Genomic DNA, 27,661 nt, shown 5'->3' with positions numbered 1-27,661 from the left:
TTCCAACATAACAATGCCATTGTGAAGGTTTGCTGTGGTGGTGATTTGCAGTTGACCAGCATTGTGTATTTGCAAGAATAATATTGTATGTGATTTACTGATCTCTTTTGCTTTGGACAATACGGTGGAGTTTGGATGGAGCCTTGGCTCAGTGATATCTCTCCAGCCAGCACTGATGCCTCAGATGACAGGAGGACCTGGTGCACGCAGCATCATGTCACACAGGAACCAAAAGATCCTGCTTGGGTTCCTAGCCTTGTCATTTCTTACCACCCACGCATCCTCCTCTCCTTGCTCCAAGTACCAGGTGCCTTATAACAACTCCTGCTTTGAGTTTGTCCGTCATGAACGCACCTTCCACACCGCTCAGTCCTGGTGTGAGAGAGGAGGTGGGCATCTGGTGTACATCCAAAATCAGAAGACGCAGGAATTTTTAGAAGGACACACTTCCCTAGATGCGGATTGGTGGATTGGTCTTGTGCACAACCTGCAACCCAAGAGCGACTCTCATGAAGGTAAAATGGTCTCTGAGGGTCATGGTATAGCCAGAGAATAGGCAGATTCAAGTAGCCATTTCTTTTTGTGTCCTAGGATATGTTTCATCACTAATCCAAGTGACATTCTCAGTTTAAATAAAGTTAAGAATAAAGAATCAGTGAAAGGTTGTGGGTCGGTGTTAGGCTTAGGTGAGGCTTTAGATGGGGAAGCAGTTAAGGTTAGATTTAAGTCTAAAGTTAGGGCAGTTGGGGGTTAGCAGATAGGAAAGGGTTACATGTGAGGTACAGAATGGAGGAGGTTAGAGCTAGGCTTAGGTCAAGGGGAAGGTCTGAGCTATGACAGGTCATACAGGGGAAGCGGGCATGGCGATAATATTGATGTTGCACTATTAACTCCGATATTTTGTTTCCTGTGAAATGGCACCAGGATACTAGTGTCATCATTAATATATACTCCATTTTAGCTTGCCCATAATGTTGTATCATGGGCGATCATTCACGTAACTGCAGAAAAATAGCTTTTTTTCCCCACAGCAGTTGGTACTGAAAGCAACTATCTTGCATAATAATGTAATATGCAGTTCAATCTGTAAAAATTACACTGATATGTCCTGAATGTACAGATTTCTATCAGTTTAGCTTACACACAGAACCTACTTACTGCATTGGGCAAGCTGATAGTGATTGGTACAGTCTAGTGGCAGGCTGGTTGTGATAGTTAGATTCTATTGGCAGGCTGGTAGTATTTTGTGAATTCTAGTAGTAGCCTGGTAGTGATTGGTAGATTCTAGTGATATGCAGTTAGTGACAGGTAGAATTTCAGGCATATTGTGGTAGTTAGTCTGTTGGCATGCTGGTAGTGATTGATAGATTCTAGTGGCAGGCTGGTAGTGATTGGTAGATTCTAGTACTAACTAAGCTGGTAGTGGTTGGTAGATTCTAGTAGTATTCTAGGGATGGGCTGGTAGTGATAGTGGCAGGTCAGACTGGTAGTAATTGGTAGATTCTAGTAGTAGGCTGGTTGTGAATGCGAGATTCTAGTAGTATTCTAGGGATGGGCTGGTAGTGATAGTGGCAGGCCAGGCTGGTAGTAATTGGTAGATTCTAGTGGCAGGCTGGTTGTGAATGCGAGATTCTAGTAGTATTCTAGGGATGGGCTGGTAGTGATAGTGGCAGGCCAGGCTGGTAGTAATTGGTAAATTCTAGTGGCAGGCTGGTAATAGCAATGTATAACTTCATGCAGGAGCTGTGACCTGGCTGGATACATCTAATGTCAGCTACTCTCGGTGGGGAAGTGCGGAGTCCTCCGGCACCGGTGGGAAGTGTGGCTACATAAAGAAGCAATCCGGCTACCAGTGGGCAAGGACTGACAACTGCACTCAGGAAATCTTTTTTATTTGTGAGTTTGGTAAGTCTCTCTTCATTCATAGTTTATTTTATTTTTTTGTATTTATAAAGCGCCAACATATTACGGAGTGGTGGACAATAAATAAGGCATACAGACAATATTTAGGGGTGACATACAGCAAAATGACAATGCCTGAATACAAGAAAACCAGATCACACAGCACAGTATGAGTACAAGGTAATGCTAAGTCAGTCACTGGATGGAGCATGGAGATTAGGCAAGTTAGGTTCACTCAGATGCATAGCATGGGTTCACAGTAATGGAGGTGCATGATCAGGTTGGACACAAAAGGAGGAGGACCCTGCCCAAAGGCTTACAATCTAAAGGAAGAGGTAGGGGCACGAGAGGTAGGAGACCAGAGTTCAGCTGTGGGTTTAGAGCACTTGTGAGGGGTAGTAGGCCAGAGTGAAAAGGTGAGTTTTGAGGGCTTTCTTGAAGATGTTGAAGGAGGGGGCTGCCCTAATGGGTGGAGGTAGGGAGTTCCATAGTGTTGGAGCAGCTCTTGAGAAGTCCTGGAGGCGTGCATGGGACTGGGTGATGCGGGGGCGGTTAGACGAAGTTCATTGGAAGAGCGGAGTGAGCGGCTAGGTGTGTACCTCTGAGTTAGATCAGAAATGTAGGTTGGACAGGTTTTGTGGACAGATTTGTAGGTCAGACACAGACATAGTTCTTGTTTCTTTGTCATTTCCATTAATTATTTCCTTGCTGTTATAAAAGAGGCAATGCAACTCATTTAATTAAAAAATATTCACTTGATTTTTTATCTATTCTTATTCTTATATATTTATTTTTTAAAGAAGACTCTATTTTATGCACAAGTCACCCAAGTTTTGTGGAGTTGTATGTAGCAGAATATATATGAGTATTAATGTAAACAATACATTCATTCACACAGAAACTTGTGACACAGACAGCAGGCCCGGTCCGCCCATGATGCCAAGTGAGGCGACTTCCTCACGCGGCAGAAGTCTGGGCACAGCACCAGGTGGAAACAGGAAGTGAAGAGAGTGCCTGGCCAACCTATCCTGGGGGCAACTGTACCTGGCTAACCTATACTGGGGGCAACTGTACCTAGCTACCAATATTGGGGGCACCTATACCTGGCTACCTACCTATACTGAGGGTGTTTTGGGGGATCCCACCGCAGCTATAACGTGCAGTGAAAATTGTTGGGTGTTGTGCAATCATTCCAATTCGAGGGACGCATCCCGACAAGTTTGCCTCAGGCCCTGACAGACTATGATTAAAAAAACAAATTCCGAAGATGGAAAATATGGAGGTAAAGATTTTTTTTACATTAGAGTTAGATCACCACCCATGACAAGGTTTGGTTAGCATGTTGCCATTTTGATTTTAGGGGTGGGATAACTGGCCTATTGCTGCTTTCTAATCTTATGAGTTACAGCAGATCTCTGATGGAGGATAAACTGCACACAGACACCATGCTCTAGTTTCTCTCAGGAACACACACTGCTCTCTTTTCTTTTCTTTTTTTTCCTCTACTTTCTGAGTAAACTTTAACCACTTTACCCCCGCGCGTACGTATTTCTCCGCCCCTTTTTCCATCCTTTAAAAACCAGGGACGGAGAAACACGTACTTTCCGCGTTCCCGACGCTGCCCGCGCTCCCGCTCGTAAACACGCCGCCCGCCGCTAGTAAAACCGCCGCCGCCCGCTCGCCCAGAGATCAATGAACGGGAAAATCCATTCCCGTTCGTTGACCTAAGCCCCGCAATGATCAGCTGCTCTCCTATGGGCAGCGCGATCATTGTGAGAAAAAACTCACGTGTCCATGCTCATTATACTTCCTCCAAGCTTCCGGAAGGAAGCTTGGAGGTCGCATTAAAACAAAAAGTTACTGTGGCCATCTTGTGGCCAAATAGTAAACTACACCCTACACATTTTTCACATACAAATAAATGACTTTTACACATAAAATTAACTCATTACCTCCCACACTCCCCATTTTTTTTTTTTTGTAATTAAAAAAAAAATAAAAAATTTACAATTAAAAAAAATACATAAATAGTTACCTTAGGGACTGAACTTTTTAAATATTTATGTCAAGAGGGTATAACACTGTTACTTTATAAACTATGGGCTTGTAATTAGGGATGGACGCAAAACTGAAAAAAATGCACCTTTATTTCCAAATAAAATATTGGCGCCAAACATTGTGATAGGGACATAATTTAAATGGTTTTATAACCGGGACAAAAGGGCAAATACGTTTCATGGGTTTTAATTACAGTAGCATGCATTATTTAAAAACTATAATGGCCGAAAACTGAAAAATAATTATTTTTTTCCCCACATTTTTCCTATTTTCCCATTAAAACACATTTAGAAAAAAATAATTCTTGGCATAATGTCCCACCTAAAGAAAGCCTAATTGGTGGCGAAAAAAACAAGATATAGTTCATTTCATTGCGATAAGTAATAATAAAGTTATAGACGAATGAATGGAAGGAGCGCTGAAAGGTTAAAATTGCTCTATTGCTCAGGGGGTAAAACCCCTCAGTGGTGAAGTGGTTAATAACACTTCCTGGTTAACAAACACAAAACAATTTTCAGCATAAGATCTACCAGGAATCGGCCCAGTACTGCTGCCCCTCAAGTGTAAAATGTTGCTCTTCTGCGCATGCGCAGTTTGACCGCAAACGTGACGCCTGCCATGCTCCCAGACCTGGGAGCATTCTGCACCTGTGCAGTAGTAATGCACAGGACCAGAATTTGTAGGAGTGCGACAGGGAGCGTGAACGCGACAAGGGGATACGCGCGGCTGGGCCACGCATGCGCAGAAGCACACAACTGGCTGCAACGGGCTAGATTACTGGCGGCAATAAGAAGTTAATGGAGCGGCCAGAGAGGACGGCGAGGGAGCCCACACACCTCATTGGGCTGGAGGAAGCCCCAGGTAAGTTTAAATACACCTATAGTTGTGATCTCACTTTAATAGTAGATAAATGTTATATGCTAATTAGCATTTTAATATACTGCAAGGTCTTCATACAGCTTGACTATTTGTGACTAAAAGTATTTTATTGCTTTATTAAACAAGCTTTTCTACGCTATGTACTCTTTTAGAGTCTGGTTATACCATAGCTTGTGATAACCAGAATGCCACAGTCCAGTGTGGATCGGGAGAAGTGGTACAGATTAGTGATAGCTTCTATGGACGCCAGAGCCCCCACCTCTGTGTGCAGGAGACTGCTATCCTCACCACAAGTGCCTGCAAGTGGAACGATGTCAAAGAGCAAGTCGCAGGTAAATAAGTATGCTGTGTCCAGTGATCACTAGACATGCTTAAAGTGTACCTGAAGTGACATGTAGCATGTAACCAGTGAATCTCCTACTTATCCTACTTAAAACTTGCCTGTGTTCCCCTTTCCTTTTTTTTCACTGACAGTGTTAATAAACAAGACTAGACTATATATCACAGTTTCTCTGCAATCAGATGATGTCTGACTGCATCATAATCCTTCCTAATAACTAATTAGACGTCATAAAGGTTATGTGTGGCTCTGACACACACCCTGGCAGAAGGGTACAGCCAAGAAGTTCAATAGATCAGCATTACTCTGTATGGGAGCTGAGTACACATAAAGAGCAGCAGAAGATCACAGTGCGTTTGGTAAATCTTCAAACCTAGATTTTTACCCTTTAAAGTGTACCAGAAGGGAGAAAAAAGTACCCCTAGAGAAACTTACTTGAGGATGAGGAAGCCTCTGTATCTTAACCTCTTGAGGACCATGGTGGTAAACCCCCCTAGTGACCAGCCTAATTTTACATTAATTGGCCACTGCAGCTTTAAGGCCAAGCTGCAGGGCCGTATACCTCTGCACACAAGTGATCTCCCCCCCCCCTTTTCTCCCCACCAACAGAGCTCTCTGTTGGTGAGGTCTGATCGCCCCCCCCTGTGTTTATTTTTTTTTTAAATAAATATTTGTTTGTTTTTTTTAAAAATATTTTTGGACATTTTCTTTTATTTTTTTTTTCTAAATCCCCTCCCTCCCCCCAGCCGGCCAATCACGGCGATCGGCTGTCATAGGCTTCTGCCTATGAGAGCCGATCGCTCTCTTGTCCCCCATGGGGACAGCCGTGTCACACGGCTGTCCCCAGTGCAGCGCTGCTGCTGATCGCAGCGCTGCACATGTAAATACACGGCGGTTTCGCCGTGTAACAGTCTCCCGAGCGGCAATCGCCGCTCGGAGACTGAAGGCGGAGCTCGGCTCCGCCCACCAAGCGGGAGATGCGCGCGCATCGTGCGCGCGATCTCCCGTAAACTGCTGCCCCAGGACTTTGGCATTAGCTGGTCCTGGGGCTGCCGCCGCGGCCACGCCTACTGGCGTGACGCGGGCGGCAAGCGGTTAAAGAGGCTTCCCCCATCCTCCTCAGCAGAGGGGATCCAGCGATGGCTCCTCCGATATGTCTGCTTGCCAGGCACACTAGCGGCTTTCCCTCAGGCTCTGGTGGAAATAGCCAAGTCTGATTGGCCCACTCTACTGCGCAGGTGTCGTGCTTTTGTGATGGATTTGGAGGAAAAGACACAGCAGATAATTACATTAATAGTACTATTACAAAAGGACCAGTGAAATTTACAATTTTCCCTTATATCCATTGGGGTGACTGCAACATTGTAATGTATGAGAGTTGTACTGTACACACACTTCTCAGCTAAGGTCGAGAAGCATGTTCTGTTTGATGGACTGTGGAAGAGGGAGAACGGACTGAAACCAAAGAAGTACTGACTAGAAAGCAGAACCCTATTGGCCATCCAAGTTGTCTCTACCAAACATAATTTTAAATAGACAAAAGTTATTGCGAAATAAAATGTCTCGGACTTTGAAGTCCTCAATTTTCATTTGAACCATTCTTTTTCCAAAGGTCAGTGCCATGGGCTCCAGGCCTGCCAGATTGCCATAGAAGCATCTCTCTTTGGTGAGCCATGTCCTCTCATTGGCAGTTACCTGTCTATCAGATACAGCTGCATGGAGGGTAAGTGCAAATCTCTATCAGGGTGCTCTCATCAGACTTTGCTTAGTTTGATGGACAGCTGGGTATCTACCAACTCTCTGAGGTGAGAAAGACATTCATTTTTTAATGTGAAGAGATCTAGGCTAAAATAATATCCACTCTAAAAATTCTTTTTAAAGTTCCTCTCCACTCACAAACGTTTGGGCTCTCTGATAAGCTTATCCCCATGTAGTATATGTGTTGTGGCAAAATGACAAATTGAATTGCTTGAATTTTACCATGTAGTTGCGCAGTCATTCGATATGTGTTGTTGCTTCTCCCCTGCTCTCTACTGCTCTCTCCAACGATCTACCTGTTTGTCAATCTAGAACAGGGAAATCAAACTGAAATACACAGTAGGCCGAAATTGAAAACTGGGACCAAGTCACAGGCCAACCTTGGTGTCTAGTGGCCACCTTCGTCCCCTACAAAGTTCCCTGGTGTCCAATGGCCTCCTCCCATCCACTACACAGTTTCCTGGTGTCTAGTGCCCCCTCCTTCCCCTATACAGTTCCCTAGTGTTTAGTGTCCCCCTCACCTATACAATTCCCTGGTGTCTATTGGCCCCCCTCCAACCTCTACTCAGTCCCTTCATGTCCAGTGGGCCCCCTCCCTCCCTAATACAGTTACCTGGTGTCTAATGGCCCCCTTCCCTCCCCTATACAGTTCCCTGGTGTCTAGTGCCCCCTCATTTAAAATTGAAAACACATACAAATAAGAAGTATGTTTCTTCCTAATTAAAATGAGCCATATATTACTTTTCTCCTATGTCGCTGGCATTTACAGTAAGTAGTAGAAATCTGACATTACCGACAGGTTTTGGGCTAGTCCACCTCCACACCCCCTCTTAGAAGGCAACGTGTTAGACTCAGGATTTAATATATGTATGTGTTATATGAATTCAGATGTGATCAATATTATATATCTTATATTGTATCTTCTTTGATGTGCAGAATTCGGTAGTGTATTCATATACTATATGTCACCACAGGTTTGCAGCTTGTTTTGCCAGAGAGAAGCCTAGTCTCTGAAAATGTCACAATCACCCTGAAATGGCTCCTAACACCTTTTACTGGTAATTTGTCCTGCATTATAAACACTGGCGATGGAGACTCGATTGACCCTTATCAGCCTGAAAAGTAAGTGGAAGTTCAATGAAAATGTAAATGCTAGCACACACAGAATTATTAACCATTACAATGTATTTTTCATCTAAGTATGTTGAAATCACTTTGCAAGCTTAGACTTAGCAGAAGTGCCTCATCATTGAACACTTAGAACATCTCATATTTTGTGTGCCGCTAGACAGCAGATATTACGGTATCTTATTGGGGTTTAATGTACCCTCCCTCTACATCTGAATTATTTTACACAGTCAATTATAATATGTAATATGAAAGGAGGATTAGAACTTGAAATAAACCAGCACTGCGATAGGGGGAGGGAAGGCTTATGCTCCAATCAGGGGTCAGAATTATGGATCTAGACCACAGTTGTAGTAAACATACAGTGATAGGTTATGTTATTATTTGTTACTGGAAGCAAAAGGTCCGCACTTGTCCGAGGGTCAAAATCTTTATTAGGACATATCAAAATAACAATGCATGCATCAGAATGCTGACATGTTTCGAGCCTATACTAGCTCTTAATCATAGCTGATCAAACAATGGTAAAAAGTCCCCTTAAATAGAGGGACGTCCTTCCACCTGTGCCTCTAAGCCCCGCCCAGAGGAGGGGAATAATGATCGTTCAGGCACTGGTGCAAGGAGAGATAAATATCTCATATCCAACAATGTGGAGATACATATAACCAAGACTTAAAACTCAATGAGAGTAAAACCATAAAAATACCAAGGAACAGGCCTCTACATTTCAAAAGTAAAACACCACAGATCCCTAGGATGTTATGGGTGGGGAAAGGGGACAATCTAAATGAGGGAAGAAAGCAGGGAAAGGGGGACCCAATACTGTGAGGTCTCAGGTAATAAGCGCCAGGTCCCATTTGGCATTTAAACCCTGCGGGAACCTGGTGCCTAAGCGGTGGCAGTAGCGTCCCTATCATAGGGCGCAGGGGGGCGGGGCGCACCGGGTGTCAGACACCCAGGGGGGTGTCACCACGACCCCCCACAGCAGCACAGCAGGAGGGTGAAAGCAGCGCTAGAAGGAGGGGCAGTGGGGGCAGCGGTGGGGAGGGGGGAAATATCCCCCCCTCCCTCACCTGGGACCCCTCCTTCTGCCTCTCTCCCCCTCCATAACTAATAGTCGGGAAGTGCGGGGTGGCCGGAGGCGTGCTAAGAATTACTCACCTCATTTCCGCGTTCCAAGCGTGGAGCGCAGCCGCAGCGTCATGTCGTTACAGGTCTCCGCCTTCAATGCCGCCCACTGTGCTTCCTGATTAGTGGAAGCACAGTGGGCGGCATTGAAGACGGAGACCTGTAACGACATGATGCTGCGGCTGCGCTCCACGCTTGGAACGCGGAAATGAGGTGAGTAATTCTTAGCACGCCTCCTGCCACCCCGCACTTCCCGACTATTAGTTATGGAGGGGGAGAGAGGCAGAAGGAGGGGTCCCAGGTGAGGGAGGGGGGGATATTTCCCCCCTCCCCACCGCTGCCCCCACTGCCCCTCCTTCTAGCGCTGCTTTCACCCTCCTGGGGGCAACTATACTAGCTATACTGGGGCAACTATACTAGTTATACTTAATGGGGGCAATTATACTGGCTCGGGGCAACTATACTAGCTATACTGGGGCATATATACTAGCTATACTTACTGGGGGCAACTATACTGGCTGGGGGCAACTATACTAGCTATACTGGGGGCAACTATACTAGCTATACTTACTTGGGGCAACTATACTGGCTGGGGGCAACTATACTGGTTGGGGGCAACTACACTAGCTATACTTACTGGGGGCAACTATACTAGCTATACTGGCGGGGGGCAACTATACTAGCTATACTTACTGGGGGCAACTATACTAGCTATACTGGCAGGGGGCAACTATACTAGCTATACTTACTGGGGGCAACTATACTAGCTATACTGGCTGGGGGCAACTATACTGGCGGGGGGCAACTAAACTAGCTATACTTACTGGGGGCAACTATACTAGCTATACTGGCTGGGGGCAACTATACTGGCGGGGGGCAACTAAACTAGCTATACTTACTGGGGGCAACTATACTAGCTATACTGGCGGGGGGCAACTATACTAGCTATACTGGCTGGGGGCAACTATACTAGCTATACTGGCTGGGGGCAACTATACTAGCTATACTTACTGGGGGCAACTATACTAGCTATACTTACTGGGGGCAACTATACTAGCTATACTGGCTGGGGGAAACTATACTAGGTAAACTGGGGGCCACTATACTGGGGGCCACTATACTAGCTGTACTGGGGACTACTATACTACCTACACTGGCTCCTGGTGCTACCTAAACGAGGGGGCACCTCTCACTACCTAAACTATCTAGGCCAGCCAGCCCAACATCACCACCAGCCAACCAGCCCAGAATCGCTGGCAAAAAGGCCACAGCATCACCCCCAGTCAGGCCAGCATTTACTTCAACCAGCCAGGCACAGCCACAGCATTACCGCCAGCCAGCCCAGCCACAGCATCACCGCCAGTCAGGCCACAGCATCACCGCCAGCCAGCCAGCCCAGCCACAGCATCACCGCCAGCCAGCCCAGCCACAGCATCACCGCCAGTCAGGCCACAGCATCACCGCCAGTCAGGCCACAGCATCACCGCCAGTCAGGCCACAGCATCACCGCCAGTCAGGCCACAGCATCACCGCCAGCCAGGCCACAGCATCACTGCCAGGCCTTTCAGTCCACACAGTATTGCCAGCCAGGCACAGCAGCCAGTAGAGGAGAATTCAGAAGCCAGGTGAGAGGTGTCTACCATATTAAGGGGTCATTCTGCCCATTTATGTGAAATGCTGTCTATTTATGTGCCTTATGATTGCTGAATTTGTCTTGTTGGGGGCCTCATGATTGCTGAATTTGTCTTGTTGGTGGCCTCATGATTTGTTGGGTGCCTCAAGATTTCTGAATTTGTCTTGTTGGGGGCCTCATGGTTGCTGAATTTGTCTTGTTGGGGGCCTCATGATTGCTGAATTTGTCTTGTTGGGGGCCTCATGGTTACTGAATTTGTCTTGTTGGGGGCCTCATGGTTACTGAATTTGTCTTGTTGGGGGCCTCATGATTGCTGAATTTGTCTTGTTGGGGGTCACATGATTGCTAACTGTGAGACTATGGGAAAAGCTGAATCATAATCATATGAGACAATAGCCTTAAACCTACTTTTTTAGCTTTTTAAAACAGAAAATAAAACTGGGGGGAGGGGGTTTCTAAAACAATACATTTTTCAGGAGTAGGATGGATGAAATTGTTTATCTTCACAGTTTATTTTCAACTTGGATTTTCCATAATGTTCACGTATGAGTTTGTATTTAGTTTAAATTGCTGTTGGCACTTTGCGATAGATAAGTGACTTTTGGGTTGCAGTTTGGGCACTCGGCCTCCAAAAGGTTCGCCACCACTGTCCTAATCTAATGTACCACCATTGGTAAGTTCATGTAAATTTGTCTCCACCCGTGACCACACCCACATTTTGGTCCATGACCACACCCATTTTTCAGCACAGCCGCACAATGTAGCCCCATTTTTCGGCTAAGCGTGCCGCACGTTGTCTTCCTGATTGGGGGGGGGGGGGGGGGGGGGGGTGTCTGTGGATAATCAGCACCGGGTGCCAAATACCCTAGGTACGCCACTGAGCGGTGGATCCACATAGCTTCCTTCTTCAGAAGAATTTTGTAGAGATCCCCACCCCTTCTGGAAGGCATGACTCTCTCAATCCCCTGGAACACGAACCCCGCCATATCCCCGCCATGATTGTCTCTAAAGTGTTTCGCCACATTGGAGATATTAAGAGTAGACCAGCCTGCACCCAAATAATGTTCGGCTATTCTCTGCCTCACGGGTCTCGTGGAACAACCCACATATTGAAGAGAGCAAAGACTGCAGGTCACCAGATAAACAACATATCTGGTGCCGCAGTTAATAAATTGCTTAATGCTAAAAGAGCAACCATTCGAGGCAGAGACCACCGTTTTGGATTTCCGGTGTACATGGCAATATCTGCAGGTGGAAGTACCACACTTAAAGGACCCCACTACTGATAGCCAGGTTTTAGGAATAGACTTTGAGTCATATAAACTGGGGGAAAGTATCTGTCCCAGAGTCGGAGCACGTCTGCTAGAAAACCTGACTCCGTTTTTAAGAAACGGTGAAAGGCCTACATCTCCCTCCAGAATTGGCAAATATTTTGTAATAATGTTAGTAACCTTCTTGTATTCCACCGAAAACATGGTCACAAATGTGGGTTTATACTGACTGCCTTTGCGTTGCCTGACAGATTGTAGTAACTCCGACTGAGATTTGTGTGTGGCCCTGGACCTTCCCCTCTGAATGGACCATGATGGATAACCCCCGAGCTCTCAACCGATCCTCAACAATATCCAGCTCCCCCTGCAGGGAGACTTCATCAGAGCAGTTACGTCTTGCCCTGACGAACTCCCCAACCGGAATACTCCGCACCGTGTGGGCCGGATGGCAACTATCCGCTCTCAGTATAGTGTTGCCACTACACGGTTTTCTGTACGTTTTAGTGTCAACAACCCCTGTGTTAACATTGCCCTTCAGAGTTACATCTAAATAGCTAATGGAGGTTGTATCTACTACATAAGTGAACTGGAGGTTGAAATTGTTACTGTTAAAATACTGGACCAAGTTCTCTGCGTTCGAAGGGTCACTCCGCCAGACAATCAAGAGGTCGTCGATGTACCTCCCATACCACACAACATCCTCCAGCAGACGGCAGGCTCCCCCAAATACATGGCACTCCTCCCACCACCCCATGTAAAGATTCGCAAGGGATGGTGAGAACTTGGCGCCCATGGAGGCACCCTGCCTCTGGAGAAAAAACCTGCCGTCAAACATGAAGTAGTTGTGGGCTAGGAGGTACCCGACGACCTCGAGGATGAACATCCGGAGATCAACAGAATAATCAGAGTATCTGGTTAGATGGAACTCAAGCGCCTCTAGTGCCAAGTCATGTGGGATACAGGAGTAAAGGGACTTGACATCCACTGTAATCCATGAGAGACCAGGTTCCCATCTCAGGCTACCCATACTTGCTAAAAGGTGTTTCGTATCTTTAACATAACCTGGAAGACGGGTAACCAGAGGGTGTAATAAGGAATCAACCCAAGACCCCAGGCGCTCCCCCAGAGAGCCAATACCAGCCACAATGGGCCTGCCCTCCGGGGGAGCGCCCGGTTTGTGGATCTTGGGCAGATGATGAAACACTGGGATGATGGGGCACTTGACCTCCAGAAATTGTCTTAATCTTGAATCGAGGACTCCCAAACTCTCCCCATATGATAGGAGACTACATAGTTTCCTCTGGAATTCAGGGGTGGGATCTATACTCAAACTCAGATAAGTGTCAGTGTCCCTTAATTGTCTGAGGGCCTCATCACGATAAGTCTTCTACCAAAGTAATACAGCGCTGCTGTTGGGCAGGTCTCACCTGATTCAGATGTGGCTGGCACAGCGTACGCAGCCTCAGCACACTTGCGTCCCACTTGGCCGAGCCGGGGACCAGGCTCACACACGTAGGGGCGGATGTGACGTCACGTCCCGGCGTCCTCCGGGGTCTGTAGTGATGGAAACCAGGACGCTCACCCGGGGAGCGATATACGGAAGTAGGCTATCCAATATGCTGCTGCGGACGGAACTCCGCAGTATGGATGAAAAAAAGAGGTGCATTCAAAGATAAAAGTACTGGGAATGTACAATTTATTAAAACGACGCGTTTCACGAAGGCTCACCCTCCGCTTTATCAAGTTCATAACATATTTAAAAATGCACCTTTTTATGTCATACATGGTCCTTGTTAGCCAATGGGCTTAGCATGGGCGGGGTCAGTGGTACCTTCATCATCCTAAGAGGTGGTCTAACAGTGTAATGTTCCCATTATAGGAGCATTTCTGTTATCAATAAGGCTATATATAAAGTAAAAAGTAGAGCTATACTGCTCTTATGTAGAAAAAATTACATATATATAAAAAATATATAAAAACCTTTTAATAAAATATATAAATAATTGTATATAGACAAAAATATCAATCTTAAAGAGCTGCCATGCACCATGCAATGCCAAAAAGCCTTACATCTATTTGACACCATATTTCCCTCCCCCCCAAAAAATATACACATATATACACCACACAAAAGCTCCCAGGACACACTAAGAACTACACTCCCAAGAGGGGCTAGTTGAGGGGTATGTGAACCATACATATATAGATAGGAGGGGGGGGGGGGTGAAAAAAGGACGGATTGTGGGAAAAGGAAAGGGAGGAGAGGGAAAAAAAGGAAAAAAGGAAAAAGGCAGGATGGGGGAGGGAGGAAATGGAGAGATGGGGATATATATAGTGGAAGGGAGGGGAGGGAGAAGGGGGAAAAAAAGGGGGGGGGGAGGAAAAAGTAGGGAGGGAGGAAAGGAAAAGGAAGGGGGGAGGGCGGGATAAAATAGGGGGGACAGGAAGGAAAAAGCGATGGAGGAAACCCCTAGAGACCCAATGGGCACAAATGATTACATATATGTGTATACCCACGATCAGCGTACAACAGGATGTAGGTGGCTCATTTCCTCTAGGCATTTGTTTAGGCCCCCCGGTTCGAGGGTCCCCAGTTTCAAAATCCAAAAGGATTCGCGTTTACATAAGACGCGATACCTTTCGTATTTATTGTGGTGTATCACCTGTTCTATTATGGTGGCCCTCAGGATTTTGAAGTTCTTATTATGGACTAGAAAACAATATAGAATGTCCTTGGGACAAAATCCTACAATAGACACATCCACTACACGAGACGAAACGAAAGAAAAATGTATTTTACATCATATGCGATGTTTAGAGGATCTTTTGGAGAAAGAAATAAAACATTCGATTGACATAGTGTTCATGGAGATGTACAAAAAAGCAAGAATAGTACATAGGGGCCTTAGAGTTCCTATTCAGTCAGCATTTTTATCTGATTCTGTTTATACAGAGGCATGGGATGACTTTTGGGATAGCAAGTCCATCGAAGCAATGGACCTCATCATAAGCAAGAGAGAGTCCTTGATTTGCCTTTTACAGGTGGACATAGAAAACTGTTTGGTTTCCCTGAGAGGGTATAGAGAGGATCCCTTTTTTATTACTTGGGATCGTAAAATTACTGGCAAACTCCGCCACCTTGAAAAAGATCTCTATGACAAGAAGATGGCGAAGTTTGCCAGAGACAAAGCAGATTATGGCAGGGGCCAAAACAGAGCATGGAAAAACAATGTAGGGGCCCCAGGAGCCCATCCTATAGTAGTGCCACCTACCCAGGCACAATCAAACTATGATGCCGGTCCTCTGTCTACAATACCTCCACTCATGTCCCTGTCCACAGTTCCCGCACACAGTCACCCTAGGAGAACGATGCGGAAGATGGGTACTCCTATAGATAGATATGAGCCATTTGGGAGAGTACCACTTTATGATAAATATGGGACCCATGCCAACATGAATAACCCCCATTTAATCAGACCCAAAGGGTAGATACCCATACTTCAAAGAGAGAGAACAACTGGTCAGGCCTAATTCACCGTTTGGAAGAAAATTTGTTAGTAGCGCCAGAACTTTCTATAACTCCAAGAAAAAAGTGCGGTTGAGGACACCTGGAGGCCCAACCAAGCAAACTGCCACCAGTGCCCTGCAATTATTGGGAACCCCAATTGGGGACCCAGTATACTCCTCTGATCCCATTCTTAACAAATCACCCCCAGATGGTGATGATGATAATGGAATGGTGTTAGCAGAAGACAGCTTAGAAATATCCCTTGAGAATTCTTACACAGAGCTACCCACGACTGCCCCCTGCAGTCCACTAGTGAGTGCACTACAGCTTGTCACTGAAGCCCAACAGTCTTCCCCTGTACCTCACAATAGGGTGGCAAAATGCCACCGACAGGTTACTGTTGAGGCTATAGTTCATATCGACCCCCTGCCAGAGACCCCCAATGGGATAAGTGTTCCCAGTGAAGCACCTTTACCCATAATAGAGACATCTTCAGGATCTAAGGACCAGGAAGAGGAAGTGGCACCCAATGGTATAGATACCCCCACCAAGAAGACCCTTAGGCCCAATACTCCCACCCTTGATTCCCCCTGTAAGATTTTTTTAGGAGGAGACCGAATTCCAATCCCCCAACGAATAAAGAGAAGTCGGATTCCCCTTTCAACCCTCCCACGGATTACAGAGTATTTCAAAAAGGAGAGTTTGAAAAGGTCCCTGTCAGAATCAAACCTAATAGAAGAGCCAGACGAGGGAAACGGGGAACCGGAACAAAAAAGGTTACATTAACGAACCACTCAGGTAGCAATGGCCAATCAGTCCCCATATTCAATCTGTCATCTCACACGCTCACTGAGAGTGAAACATCAGTATTGAGCAAAGGTTTATCTTTTTGTCCTAGTGATAAGATCAATACATATCAAATACTTACTGATGTACATGCATACATCCGTAAGCTGTCCTTGCAGAGATATTTTGCCTTGAAAAATGACAAAAGAATTCCCAACAAGATCGGCGCTGGTGAAATGGAGGTGGTGGGCGCCGCGATGTTAACCTCTGCACATGCGGAGCCGGACGGCCTCCTGGAATCAGTGCTGATGAAACCTATATGTACTGATCTAAAGAGGAAATCCAAATTTAACCCTACCCATTGTAAAGGCCCACAAGTGGAGACCTTTTGTAAATTGGTTACCACCGATTTGCTTAAACTGTCCAATAAACCTGTTCGTAAACAGAATCTAAGCGTAAGAGAGAAAGGAGCCTTAAAATTATTGAAAAGCAACGAGAAGATTGTTATTAGGGAGGCAGATAAGGGCGGGGGGGTGGTGGTACAGGATCGTGATACATATGTGACCGAAGCATATAGATTATTGGAAGATCCCCTTTATTATAGAAAACTCACGTATGACCCCACGGAAAGCTTCTTGATGAAATATAGGGACCTAATCAGCCAAGCCCACTCAAATGGTGTATTGAAAACCAATGAATACAACTATCTAAACATTGAAGCCCCGAAAATTCCCTTTTTCTATCACCTTCCAACTGCACCCATAATCCCCCAGGTAGACCCATTATTGCTGGGATCGAGTCAATCACCAGTTCATTGTCCCATTACATTGACCTACACTTACAGAAATTTGTTAGCCAATTACCTGCCTATTTGAAGGACACGACCCATACACTACAGGTACTTGGGGGTATAGAGTGGTCCATGTCTTCATATAGATGGGCCACCCTAGATGTGTGTGCCCTGTACACAAATATACCCCACGAATTGGGTTTGAGAGCTATCAGTTATTATTTGGAAGGAGACCCCCTTATGCCCCAAACACAAAAATAATTCATACTAGATTCCATAGAATTTATACTTAAGACAAATTACTTCACTTTTCTTGACTCTTTTTACCTTCAGCTGCGGGGAACGGCGATGGGGACGAGGTTCGCTCCGGCCTTCGCTAATTTATATATGGGTTGGTTGGAGGAGCAGTATGTTTGGTCTGACACCAACCCCTATAGAGCGAGCCTCGTCCTACATCGCCGCTTCATAGATGATATTATATGTATTTGGAGTGGTACGGCGGATAGCCTTCAGGGATATCTAGAATATCTAAATAAAAATGAACTGGGCCTGTCCTTCACCATGGAAACTGATCCCTTAACTGTCCACTTCCTGGATCTTCATATAGAGATAGATTCAGTGAGTGGAAGGATTAATACAACTAATTACTTCAAGCCTACTGACAAAAATGGCTATTTAGATTACTATAGCTCCCATTATAAACCATGGCTTAAAAATGTACCGTTTGGTCAATTCAAGCGATTGCGACGTAATTGCACCAGAGACGAAGATTTTCGGGTACAATCGGGTGTCCTGACATCTAGATTCCTGGAGAAACATTATCCAGTGTCTCTGGTGGAATCAGCCCAGAACCGAGCCGCTGCCCTGTCACAACAGGAATGCCTAATACCTAGAAGCCCCGCTGCGAAGACTTTGACAGAAACCACTGAATCAATTTCTAATTGTTTGCCTATAGTGGTTAATTTCTCAGGACAGGCCCAGGAATGTAGAGAGATTTTTAATAAATACTGGCCGGTCCTACTTAGTGACCCTATACTAAGACAGGCCCTCCCCCCAAAACCACGGATAGTCTACAGAAGGGGGAAAACAATCAGGGGACACATTGCACCCAGTAGGCTACCTACATCCAGTTCACCTGACAAAACCAAAACACAGACTATAAAGGGGTCCAAAGTAGGATGTTATGCATGTAGATCTAAACGCTGCCTCTCTTGTAAGACCGTAAATGATGGGGCACGCACATTCAAAACAAATTCCTCGATTGAATTTAATATAAGAAGCCTATTAACATGCCAAAGCCCGTATGTTATTTATCTCTTGAGTTGCCCATGCGGGCTCTCATATGTGGGCCGTACCATCCAGAAGTTTCAAACAAGGTTGAATAAACATAGATCTAACATAAAGAAGGGGGAACTAAATCATGGGGTATCCAAACATTTTCTTCTAGTCCATAATAAGAACTTCAAAATCCTGAGGGCCACCATAATAGAACAGGTGATACACCACAATAAATACGAAAGGTATCGCGTCTTATGTAAACGCGAATCCTTTTGGATTTTGAAACTGGGGACCCTCGAACCGGGGGGCCTAAACAAATGCCTAGAGGAAATGAGCCACCTACATCCTGTTGTACGCTGATCGTGGGTATACACATATATGTAATCATTTGTGCCCATTGGGTCTCTAGGGGTTTCCTCCATCGCTTTTTCCTTCCTGTCCCCCCTATTTTATCCCGCCCTCCCCCCTTCCTTTTCCTTTCCTCCCTCCCTACTTTTTCCTTCCCCCCCTTTTTTTTCCCCCTTCTCCCTCCCCTCCCTTCCACTATATATATCCCCATCTCTCCATTTCCTCCCTCCCCCATCCTGCTTTTTTCCTTTTTTTCCCCCTCTCCTCCCTTTCCTTTTCCCACAACCCGTCCTTTTTTCACCCCCCCCCCCTCCTATCTATATATGTATGGTTCACATACCCCTCAACTAGCCCCTCTTGGGAGTGTAGTTCTTAGTGTGTCCTGGGAGCTTTTGTGTGGTGTATATATGTGTATATTTTTTGGGGGGGAGGGAAATATGGTGTCAAATAGATGTAAGGCTTTTTGGCATTGCATGGTGCATGGCAGCTCTTTAAGATTGATATTTTTGTCTATATACAATTATTTATATATTTTATTAAAAGGTTTTTATATATTTTTTATATATATGTAATTTTTTCTACATAAGAGCAGTATAGCTCTACTTTTTACTTTATATATAGCCTTATTGATAACAGAAATGCTCCTATAATGGGAACATTACACTGTTAGACCACCTCTTAGGATGGTGAAGGTACCACTGACCCCGCCCATGCTAAGCCCATTGGCTAACAAGGACCATGTATGATATAAAAAGGTGCATTTTTAAATATGTTATGAACTTGATAAAGCGGAGGGTGAGCCTTCGTGAAACGCGTCGTTTTAATAAATTGTACATTCCCAGTACTTTTATCTTTGAATGCACCTCTTTTTTTCATCCATACTGCAGAGTTCCGTCCGCAGCAGCATATTGGATAGCCTACTTTCGTATATCGCTCCCCGGGTGAGCGTCCTGGTTTCCATCACTACAGACCCCGGAGGACGCCGGGACGTGACGTCACATCCGCCCCTACGTGTGTGAGCCTGGTCCCCGGCTCGGCCAAGTGGGACGCAAGTGTGCTGAGGCTGCGTACGCTGTGCCAGCCACATCTGAATCAGGTGAGACCTGCCCAACAGCAGCGCTGTATTACTTTGGTAGAAGACTCAAAGCGCCCCTTCTTCTTTATCTTTTCTTTATAGTGGTTATACTGGGAGCAGCTGAGCATATTCGACAGGGGCCTGATCGCACCAAGGGGTGTCATCCACCACCCTCTCTTTGCTCATCACGATAAGTGTCACTATCCAAAACCACAACGGAGCCTACCTTATCAGCATTACGTATGACAATAGACTTATTGGTTTCTAGGTCTCTAAGGGCATTGCGCTCCGATGGGGTAAGATTGGAAGGGACAGAACGGTTGGGTCCTCCTGCCATAAGTAAAAGATCCCTCTCAACTAATTCCTGAAAGGTGTCAACATAAGTTGACCTAGCAGCCACAGGATAAAAATCGGGGTTCCTTATCTGGACTGGTGAGACATCATCTGGGGTGACCAAGCCACCACTGTCGGATTGCAGGACATCCAGCATCCATTTACAGCAGGTGTCTCTAAAATCACCAATTTCCGATATCCCATCCATATGTGGGGTCTGTTCCCTGTCTCCTGTATCCCCAAAATGTTTTCTTAGGAGGATAGATCTAACAAACCGATTTACATCAAGAAGTGTTGCAAAAACGTCCATATGAAAAGTCGGGGAAAGGGATAAACCTTTAGAAAGAATTTTTATTTCATTATCATTAAGATCATATTTCGACAAATTAACAACATTATGAGTGCTGGTTGGTCCCACAGACGGACCTTTTGCTTCTGGATTCCATGTGGGCCTTGCTGACCCGGTCGTGCACTGTTGGAGACGATTGGTGGGTTGTAGCGGTGTGCACACCACGTTTTTCTATTATTTGTTACTGCTGTGTGTTATAGTTGTTTGTTTATGGTTTGTGTTGATAATAGTTTTTTTTTACAACTTAGACTAAAATCAGTTGTAATGTATTTCCAATTATATTGACTATTGTCTTTATGTTTGACATGAATACCATACTAGTAGTCAAAGCTTTTTGTAATGATTATGTTCCTCTAATTACATTTGGTCTTTCCTTTAAGTCTATCTATGCATCCTAAATACCTGCAGTGCTATTATATTACATGTTTCCGTTTTGGGAGACTGTGTGATCTTATATCGTTGACTAGTATCTATGATCAATGATCCAAGTGCTGGCATGCCCATCTGTTCTCTGCACTACCACCGGAGGCAGTGCAGAGACTATAGAAGGGGACTGCAGTGCCTGGAACCATTATTCAGGTAGTCTGTGTGCAGCTCCTTTATCATTCCCCAATATTCAGCACAGGGAAGAGGGAGAATTCTGCAGGCGGCAGATGCAGCAGAGAGTGAGCCCACATGCCTCTGGAGGGGGGGGGGGGCTGCGGACAGTGACAGGAGAGGGCCTCTGGCCGACACCTCCCTGCGCACTAACACGGCTGAAACATAGAGAGTGAAGGGGAGAGCAGGTGGCCAATCACAGCGCAGAGAGGTGAGTGACAGAGGCTTCAGCCAATCAGGCTGATACATCATAGCATGTCACTTCTCTTTTGCGTCTGTTAGTCTGCGTACCATCTTAGAGTCTGGGGGCATGGGTAGAGAAGGTGCACAGTAAGATTGATTTTAAAGTTTGGATTTGCCTGGTTAGCATCCTCTTGTAAAAGCCTGCACTAGAAAATTAATTGTGTATTTAATGCCTAACAGTTACTCTTTAAGCAACATAATCACCCTCCCCTCAAACAATACAAAATATATACAGTGATAAAAAGATGTGCGGCATGTTTCATCCCTTTGTGGGGCTTCGTCAGGTATAAAAGTTTAACTGCTAGTGCATAGTGATATGATAAGTGAGAGCAAATCAACTGTGTGATGTGCTCAGGACAGGAATGTAAATGGAAAGAAAAAAATATGAAATTTACTAAGAAAGCAGATACTACCAATAATAGGCAGATATAAATGACATGCAGATATTAGCAATGATGGGCAGATATCAATGATAAGTAGATGTTACCAAAGACCAGCAGATTATACCAATGATAGGCACCACAGGGCCATCGTGCGACTGCATTGCTGTGTCATCTGTATGTAGTTATCATGTACAGAACACTATTACACAATACCTTTGGTCTTGTATTTATAGTTGTGTTATTGTACAACCACATATTAACATGAGCGGCTGGCCTCAGAGACTGTTGAGTGTTTCTGTTACATAAAGGCTTACTTGGACTAGTATGGTAAAGTCCTTTCCATAGTGCGTATCATGTTAGATAATCTTCATCCGAGTAATGTCTCATAGTGTATGGGCACCTTTACATTCTAAGTTGTGAAAACACAGGGAATAAAGTCACTCTGAATAGTTTTTTTTCCCTTGATTAATTTAAAGGAACACAATCAATACCCAAATCTTCTAAAATGACAATGTACAAATAATGTCGAAGTAGCTGTGTAAACATTTTCTTACTTTTCATGTTAAATATCAGAGGCAAAAGCTGTAATTTATTGTGTGGAGGATTTAGCTCTGTTAGAACAAATCATTTGCAAAAGGGGTGTCTGCTTCAATGCACAGCCAGTGTTGTGTTTTTGCATATCAGACTATAGAGTATTTTTCTCTGAAAGCAAAACAAAAAAAAAAAGTATGAAAAGCTGTGGTGTCAGGTTTCACACACAATTACAAATGTTTATAACAAGTTACATATCCTCTTTTCTCTGCAGACAGCTCATTCAGAGACAGGCAGCTGCTAAGAGCTTTCTCTCACAAACACAGGGTTAACAAATGTACTGTGAAGGAATTCCCCCTCCCCTCATGGTTCACTCTGCCATCAGATTTGAGCAGACCTGCCAAAGGAATTTGATACAGTAAACAAAAGAGATAAGCAAGTCAAATGTATACATCAATATTTACCAGCACTTCAGCAGCTCTGTATAGTGTTCCTTTAACACCGCTATTACTTTTCTTGCCTTATTTCAGTATTTTTTGGTTACATAAATGTTTTTAGAAAGATAAAGTGACAAACAGATAAGGAGAGAAAACATGAGAAACTTTTGTGACTCCTCCTCCGTGACTGCGGAAACAGTGAGGTGAGTGATAGAAGTACATTTTCTAAACAGGGATCAACAACCATTGACTTCAGTATAGACAGGGTTTGCAGTTTACATTGTACATAAAATGAGCCTAAAATCAGTCATGCAAGAGTATTGAAGGGCCTTATTTTAAGTAGCCACCTTAAAGTGGCATGAAACTCATCATTTCCTCTATGTTCTAAAAAATTATTTACAGCATACAATCTACTACCACAAAAAAGAAAAAAAAATATTGTAGCAGAGCAGCATTCAAACAGTTAAAGACAGCACATTGTTCTTCAGTGGAAAGCTCCTTGCTTCAGTGGGCAGCTTCTGGAAGAGGTGATAACATTATATTTTGCTTACAGTACATTCCTTTGTCAGATACATTTAGTAAACATTAGCAAACTGCCAAAACTGAGCTGTACTGAGCTGAGAAGCAGAAAGAGCTGAGAAGTGATTACTAGATAGATTTTAATATACAGTGCTGCCCATAAATATTCATACCCCTGGCAAATTTAAGGTTACTTCTTTCAACCAGCGAGTAATTTTATGCCAGGAAATGAAATGACATAGGTATCTCCCAAAAGATAATAAGACGATGTACAAGATGCATAATTGTGGAAAAAAAATGTTTCTTAGCTTTTATTTACATTTCAGCAAAAAGAGTCCAGTCTAAAATTATTCATACCCTTCACAACTTGTCACAGTCTGTGGGAAATCCAATTTCCTGTGCCATTCCAAATACCGTGTATACTCGCAAGCAAGCCGAATTTTTGACCCCCCCAAAAGTGGGCCAAAAGTTGGGGGGTCGGCTTGCTTGCGAGTCTCGTTGTTCGTAGAACGTCCCCCCCCCCCCGCCCCACGTCCGCCGCTGCTATTAGCTTACTGTGCGGCTTCCAATAGTCCCCTCTCCGTCTCCCGGGCATGTAAATAGTTCACAGCAGCTCACTCCACGGCGGCTGCTGCGTGATGACAGGAAGCTGTAGGCAGAGCGGTTTCCATAGTAACGGCGATACACATCGCCATTACAGGAAACCGCTCTGCCTCCAGCTTCCTGTCATCACACAGCAGCCGCCGTGGAGTGAGCTGCTGTGAACTATTTACATGCCCGGGAGACGGAGAGGGGACTATTGGAAGCCGCACAGTAAGCTAATAGCAGCGGCGGCCGCAGGGGGGGGGGGGGGGGGGTTGGGTGAGGTGGGGGGCACTATACTAGCTATACCGAGCACTATACTAGCTATACTTGGGCACTAAACTAGCTATACCGAGCACTATACTAGCTATACTGAGCACTATACTAGCTATACTGAGCACTATACTAGCTATACTTGTGCACTATATTAGCTATACCTGGCACTATACTGAGCACTATACTAGCTATACTGGCCACTATACTAGCTATACCTGGCACTATACTACCTATATTGAGCACTATACTAGCTATACTGAGCACTATACTACTTATAATGAGCACTATACTAGCTATACTGGGCACTATACTAGCTATACCTGGCACTATACTACCTATACTGGGCACTATACTTGCTATACTTGGGCACTATACTAGCTATACCGAGCACTATACTACCTATACTGGGCACTATATTAGCTATACTGGGCACTATACTAGCTATACTGGGCAATATACCAGCTATACTTGGGCACTAAACTAGCTATACTTGGGCACTATACTAGCTATACCGAGCACTATACTAGTTATACTGGGGCACTATACTAGCTATACCGAGCACTATACTACCTATACTGTGCACTATACTAGCTATACTGGGCACTTTACTAGCTGTACTGGCACTATACTAGCTATACTGGGCACTTCACTAGCTATACTGGGCACTTCACTAGCTATACTGGGCACTACCTACCCATACTGGGCACTATACTAACTATACTGGGACACACTGGGGGGATCACACGGCCAGCATTTCCTACCCCCGGCTTATATGAGGGTCAATCATTTTTTCCTGTTGGTGGGTCGGCTTATATGCAGGTCGGCTTGCTTGCGAGTATATACGGTAGTCCAATCTGTTCTAAAGCATCCTAATTACCCTAATTAACTGGGGACAGCTATTTTAATCAACTCAACAGGTGAAAAACAGCAGCTCTCTGCAGTTGGTTTGTGGACAGTCATGGCTAAGACAAAGGAGCTCAGTGAGTACCTGCGGCTGTGCATTGTGGCTGCTCACAAGTCAGGAAAGAGCTACAAGGCCATTTCTAAATGTTTTAAAGTTTTTGTGGCTACAGTGGAAAGTATTATTAAAAATACAAGATGTTCCACACTGTGGAAAATCTCAGAGGACGTGGTCAGAACCCAAAAGTGACACCTGTGCTGGCCAGGGAGATAGTGAAAGAGGTGAAAAAGAATCCAAGGCCATCCTGGTGAATCTGGGCTCTGCTGATGGCAATGTCTCAAGGCAGACAATCCAATGGACACTGCAAACTGCTGGGTTCCACGGATGCAAACCAAGTAGGACGTTTCTTTTCTAGATGAGGCATACAAAAGCTCGCTTGGCTTTTGCAAATGTTTATCTGGACAAAGAAGAAGACTTCTGGTCTTCTGTGTTATGGCCAGATGGAACAAAAATTTAATTGTTTGGTCACAATGATGTTTCCTTCATTTGGTGTAAAAAAGGAGAAGCCTTCAACCCAAAGAACACCATCCCCACTATCTAACATGGTGGAGGGAACCTAATGCTTTGTGGGTGTTTTTCAGCCAATGGACCAGGGAACCTAATCACAGTAAATGGCACCATGAAAAAAGAGGCAGGCAGTCTGCAGAGAAACTTGGCCTTGGGCACCACTGGACATTTCAGTATGACAATGACCCAAAACATACAGCAAAAGTAGTGAAGAAACGGTTATCAGACAACAACATTAACGTATTTTAGTTCCTGGACATAGAAACTACGTCCAGGAACCATGCGCGCTCCCGCGGCCGATCGTGCACGTGCGCTTCAGGCCCGCGGTTTGTTAGCCAGGCAATCAGTGAATCGGGCTGTGGTGCCCGATCACTGATTCCTCTCCCCCGCTGAAAAAGCGACCGCTTCTCTCGGAAGCTTCGCTTTTTCTGGCTGCAACGTCCCCAATGCGTCTCTCTAAGCGTATGTTACGCTTAGAGTGACTTCATGTAAACAAACTCATGGCCGCCATCTTGTGGCCAAAAAGTAAAACTACAACTAAAAGTAAAAAAAATAAAACTAAACACACATTTACATTATAAAACAATTGTTTACATCCCACCCTCCCAAAAATACCCAAATAAAATGTTTAATATAAAAAAAAAACATTACAATAAAAAAAAACATGTAAATATTTACCTAAGGGTCTAAACTTTTTAAATATCAATGTAAAGATGAAATATTACTATATTTTTTTTTTATTTTAAACTTGTAAATAGTGATAGAAGCAAAACGGAAAAAATGCACCTTTATTTCCAAATAAAACATTGTGATAGGGACATAATTTTAACAGTATAATAACTGGGACATATGGGCAAATACAATACGTGAGTTTTAATTATGGAGGCATGTATTATTTTAAAACTATAATGGCTGAAAACTGAGAAATAATGATTTTTTTCCGTTTTTTTCTTATTCTTCCTGTTAAAATGCATTTACAGTAAAGAGGCTCTTAGCAAAATGTACCCCCCAAAGAAAGCCTAATTGGTGGCGGAAAAAACAAGACATAGATCAGTTCATTGTGATAAGTAGTGATAAAGTTATAGGCTAATGAATGGGAGGTGAACATTGCACAAGTGAAAACGACGTAACGCGAATGGGTTAACATTTTGGAGTGGCTCAGCCAGAGTCCCAACTTGATTCCAATTCAGAATCTGTGGAGGAAGCTAAAGATCAGGGTGATGGCAAGAAGACCCTCCAACCAGAAATATTTAGAGCTCATTGCTAAAGATGAATGAGCAAAAATACCTGTGGAAACATGCAAAAAGTTGGTCTGCAATTATAGGAAGTGTTTGATTGCTGTAATAGCCAATACGGGCTTTTCTATTGATTATTGATAAGGGTATGAATAATTTTGGACTGGACACTTTTTCGTCAAATGTACGGTAAATAAAAGCTGAGAAATGTTTTTTTTTCCACAATAATGCCTCTTGTACATGGTCTTAATATCTTTTGGGAGACGCCCATGTCATTTCCCGTCAAAAATTACTTGCTAGTTGAATAAAAGTAACTTTAAGTCAAAATTTGCCAGGGATATGAATAATTATGGGCAGCGCTGTCTATATTATGCAGCAGCTATGCAATAAAATGCAATGGCAGCTTTCAGAGTAGATAAACTGTACTTTGGGAACTTGTAATTTGTAAACAGACAATATTACTTGTGCACAAAAGAAAATATGATGACTGCATGGGTAATAAAAAGTAGGAAAACACACCTTTGTATCAAATGATATATCAGAGTTTTATCCCAATTTAAGCACAAGCTGAATTTTGTCTTCCAGTGTGACTAGCAGTGTAACGCATGGTTACTCCTCCCCTGGAGAGTACACTGTGTTTGTGGAGTGCTCCACCAGTGAATGGCATGTTACAGCACAAGGAAACATCCTGGTGGAGGCCAGCAGTATCAGTGCCAGTGGCTGTTACAGCAGACATGAGTCCCAGGAGGAGGACTGTGCAGCCTTATATGGAGAAGATGTGTGGATTCAAACAGAGCTGAATGCAGGTATGAAGCTATCACTGTAA

At 44.4% G+C, this 27,661-nt stretch overlaps 1 protein-coding gene across 1 annotated transcript; it reads left to right on the top strand.

Annotated features, from left to right (window-relative positions):
* The first annotated feature begins 214 nt into the window (after positions 1 to 214).
* LOC137537795 (polycystin-1-like protein 2) lies at positions 215 to 27,661 on the top strand. The gene is made up of 6 exons (XM_068259757.1): positions 215 to 515; positions 1,732 to 1,905; positions 4,992 to 5,171; positions 6,792 to 6,902; positions 7,912 to 8,059; positions 27,421 to 27,661. The coding sequence occupies exons 1-6, from the start codon at positions 215 to 217 to the stop codon at positions 27,659 to 27,661; spliced, it is 1,155 nt and encodes a 384-aa protein (XP_068115858.1).

This window comes from Hyperolius riggenbachi, chromosome 11 (genome assembly GCF_040937935.1).
Source record: "Hyperolius riggenbachi isolate aHypRig1 chromosome 11, aHypRig1.pri, whole genome shotgun sequence".
Classification (NCBI taxonomy): domain Eukaryota; kingdom Metazoa; phylum Chordata; class Amphibia; order Anura; family Hyperoliidae; genus Hyperolius; species Hyperolius riggenbachi.
This window is presented reverse-complemented; position numbering and strand designations above follow the sequence as displayed.

What these genes read in the sequence shown, in the direction of transcription:
- LOC137537795 (XM_068259757.1), top strand. Translation starts at nt 215, where the DNA reads ATGTCACACAGGAACCAAAAGATCCTGCTTGGGTTCCTAGCCTTGTCA. An exon ending in CAAGAGCGACTCTCATGAAG is followed by an intron (nt 516 to 1,731) that starts GTAAAATGGTCT and finishes GCAATGTATAAC; the next exon opens with TTCATGCAGGAGCTGTGACC. An exon ending in CTTTTTTATTTGTGAGTTTG is followed by an intron (nt 1,906 to 4,991) that starts GTAAGTCTCTCT and finishes GTACTCTTTTAG; the next exon opens with AGTCTGGTTATACCATAGCT.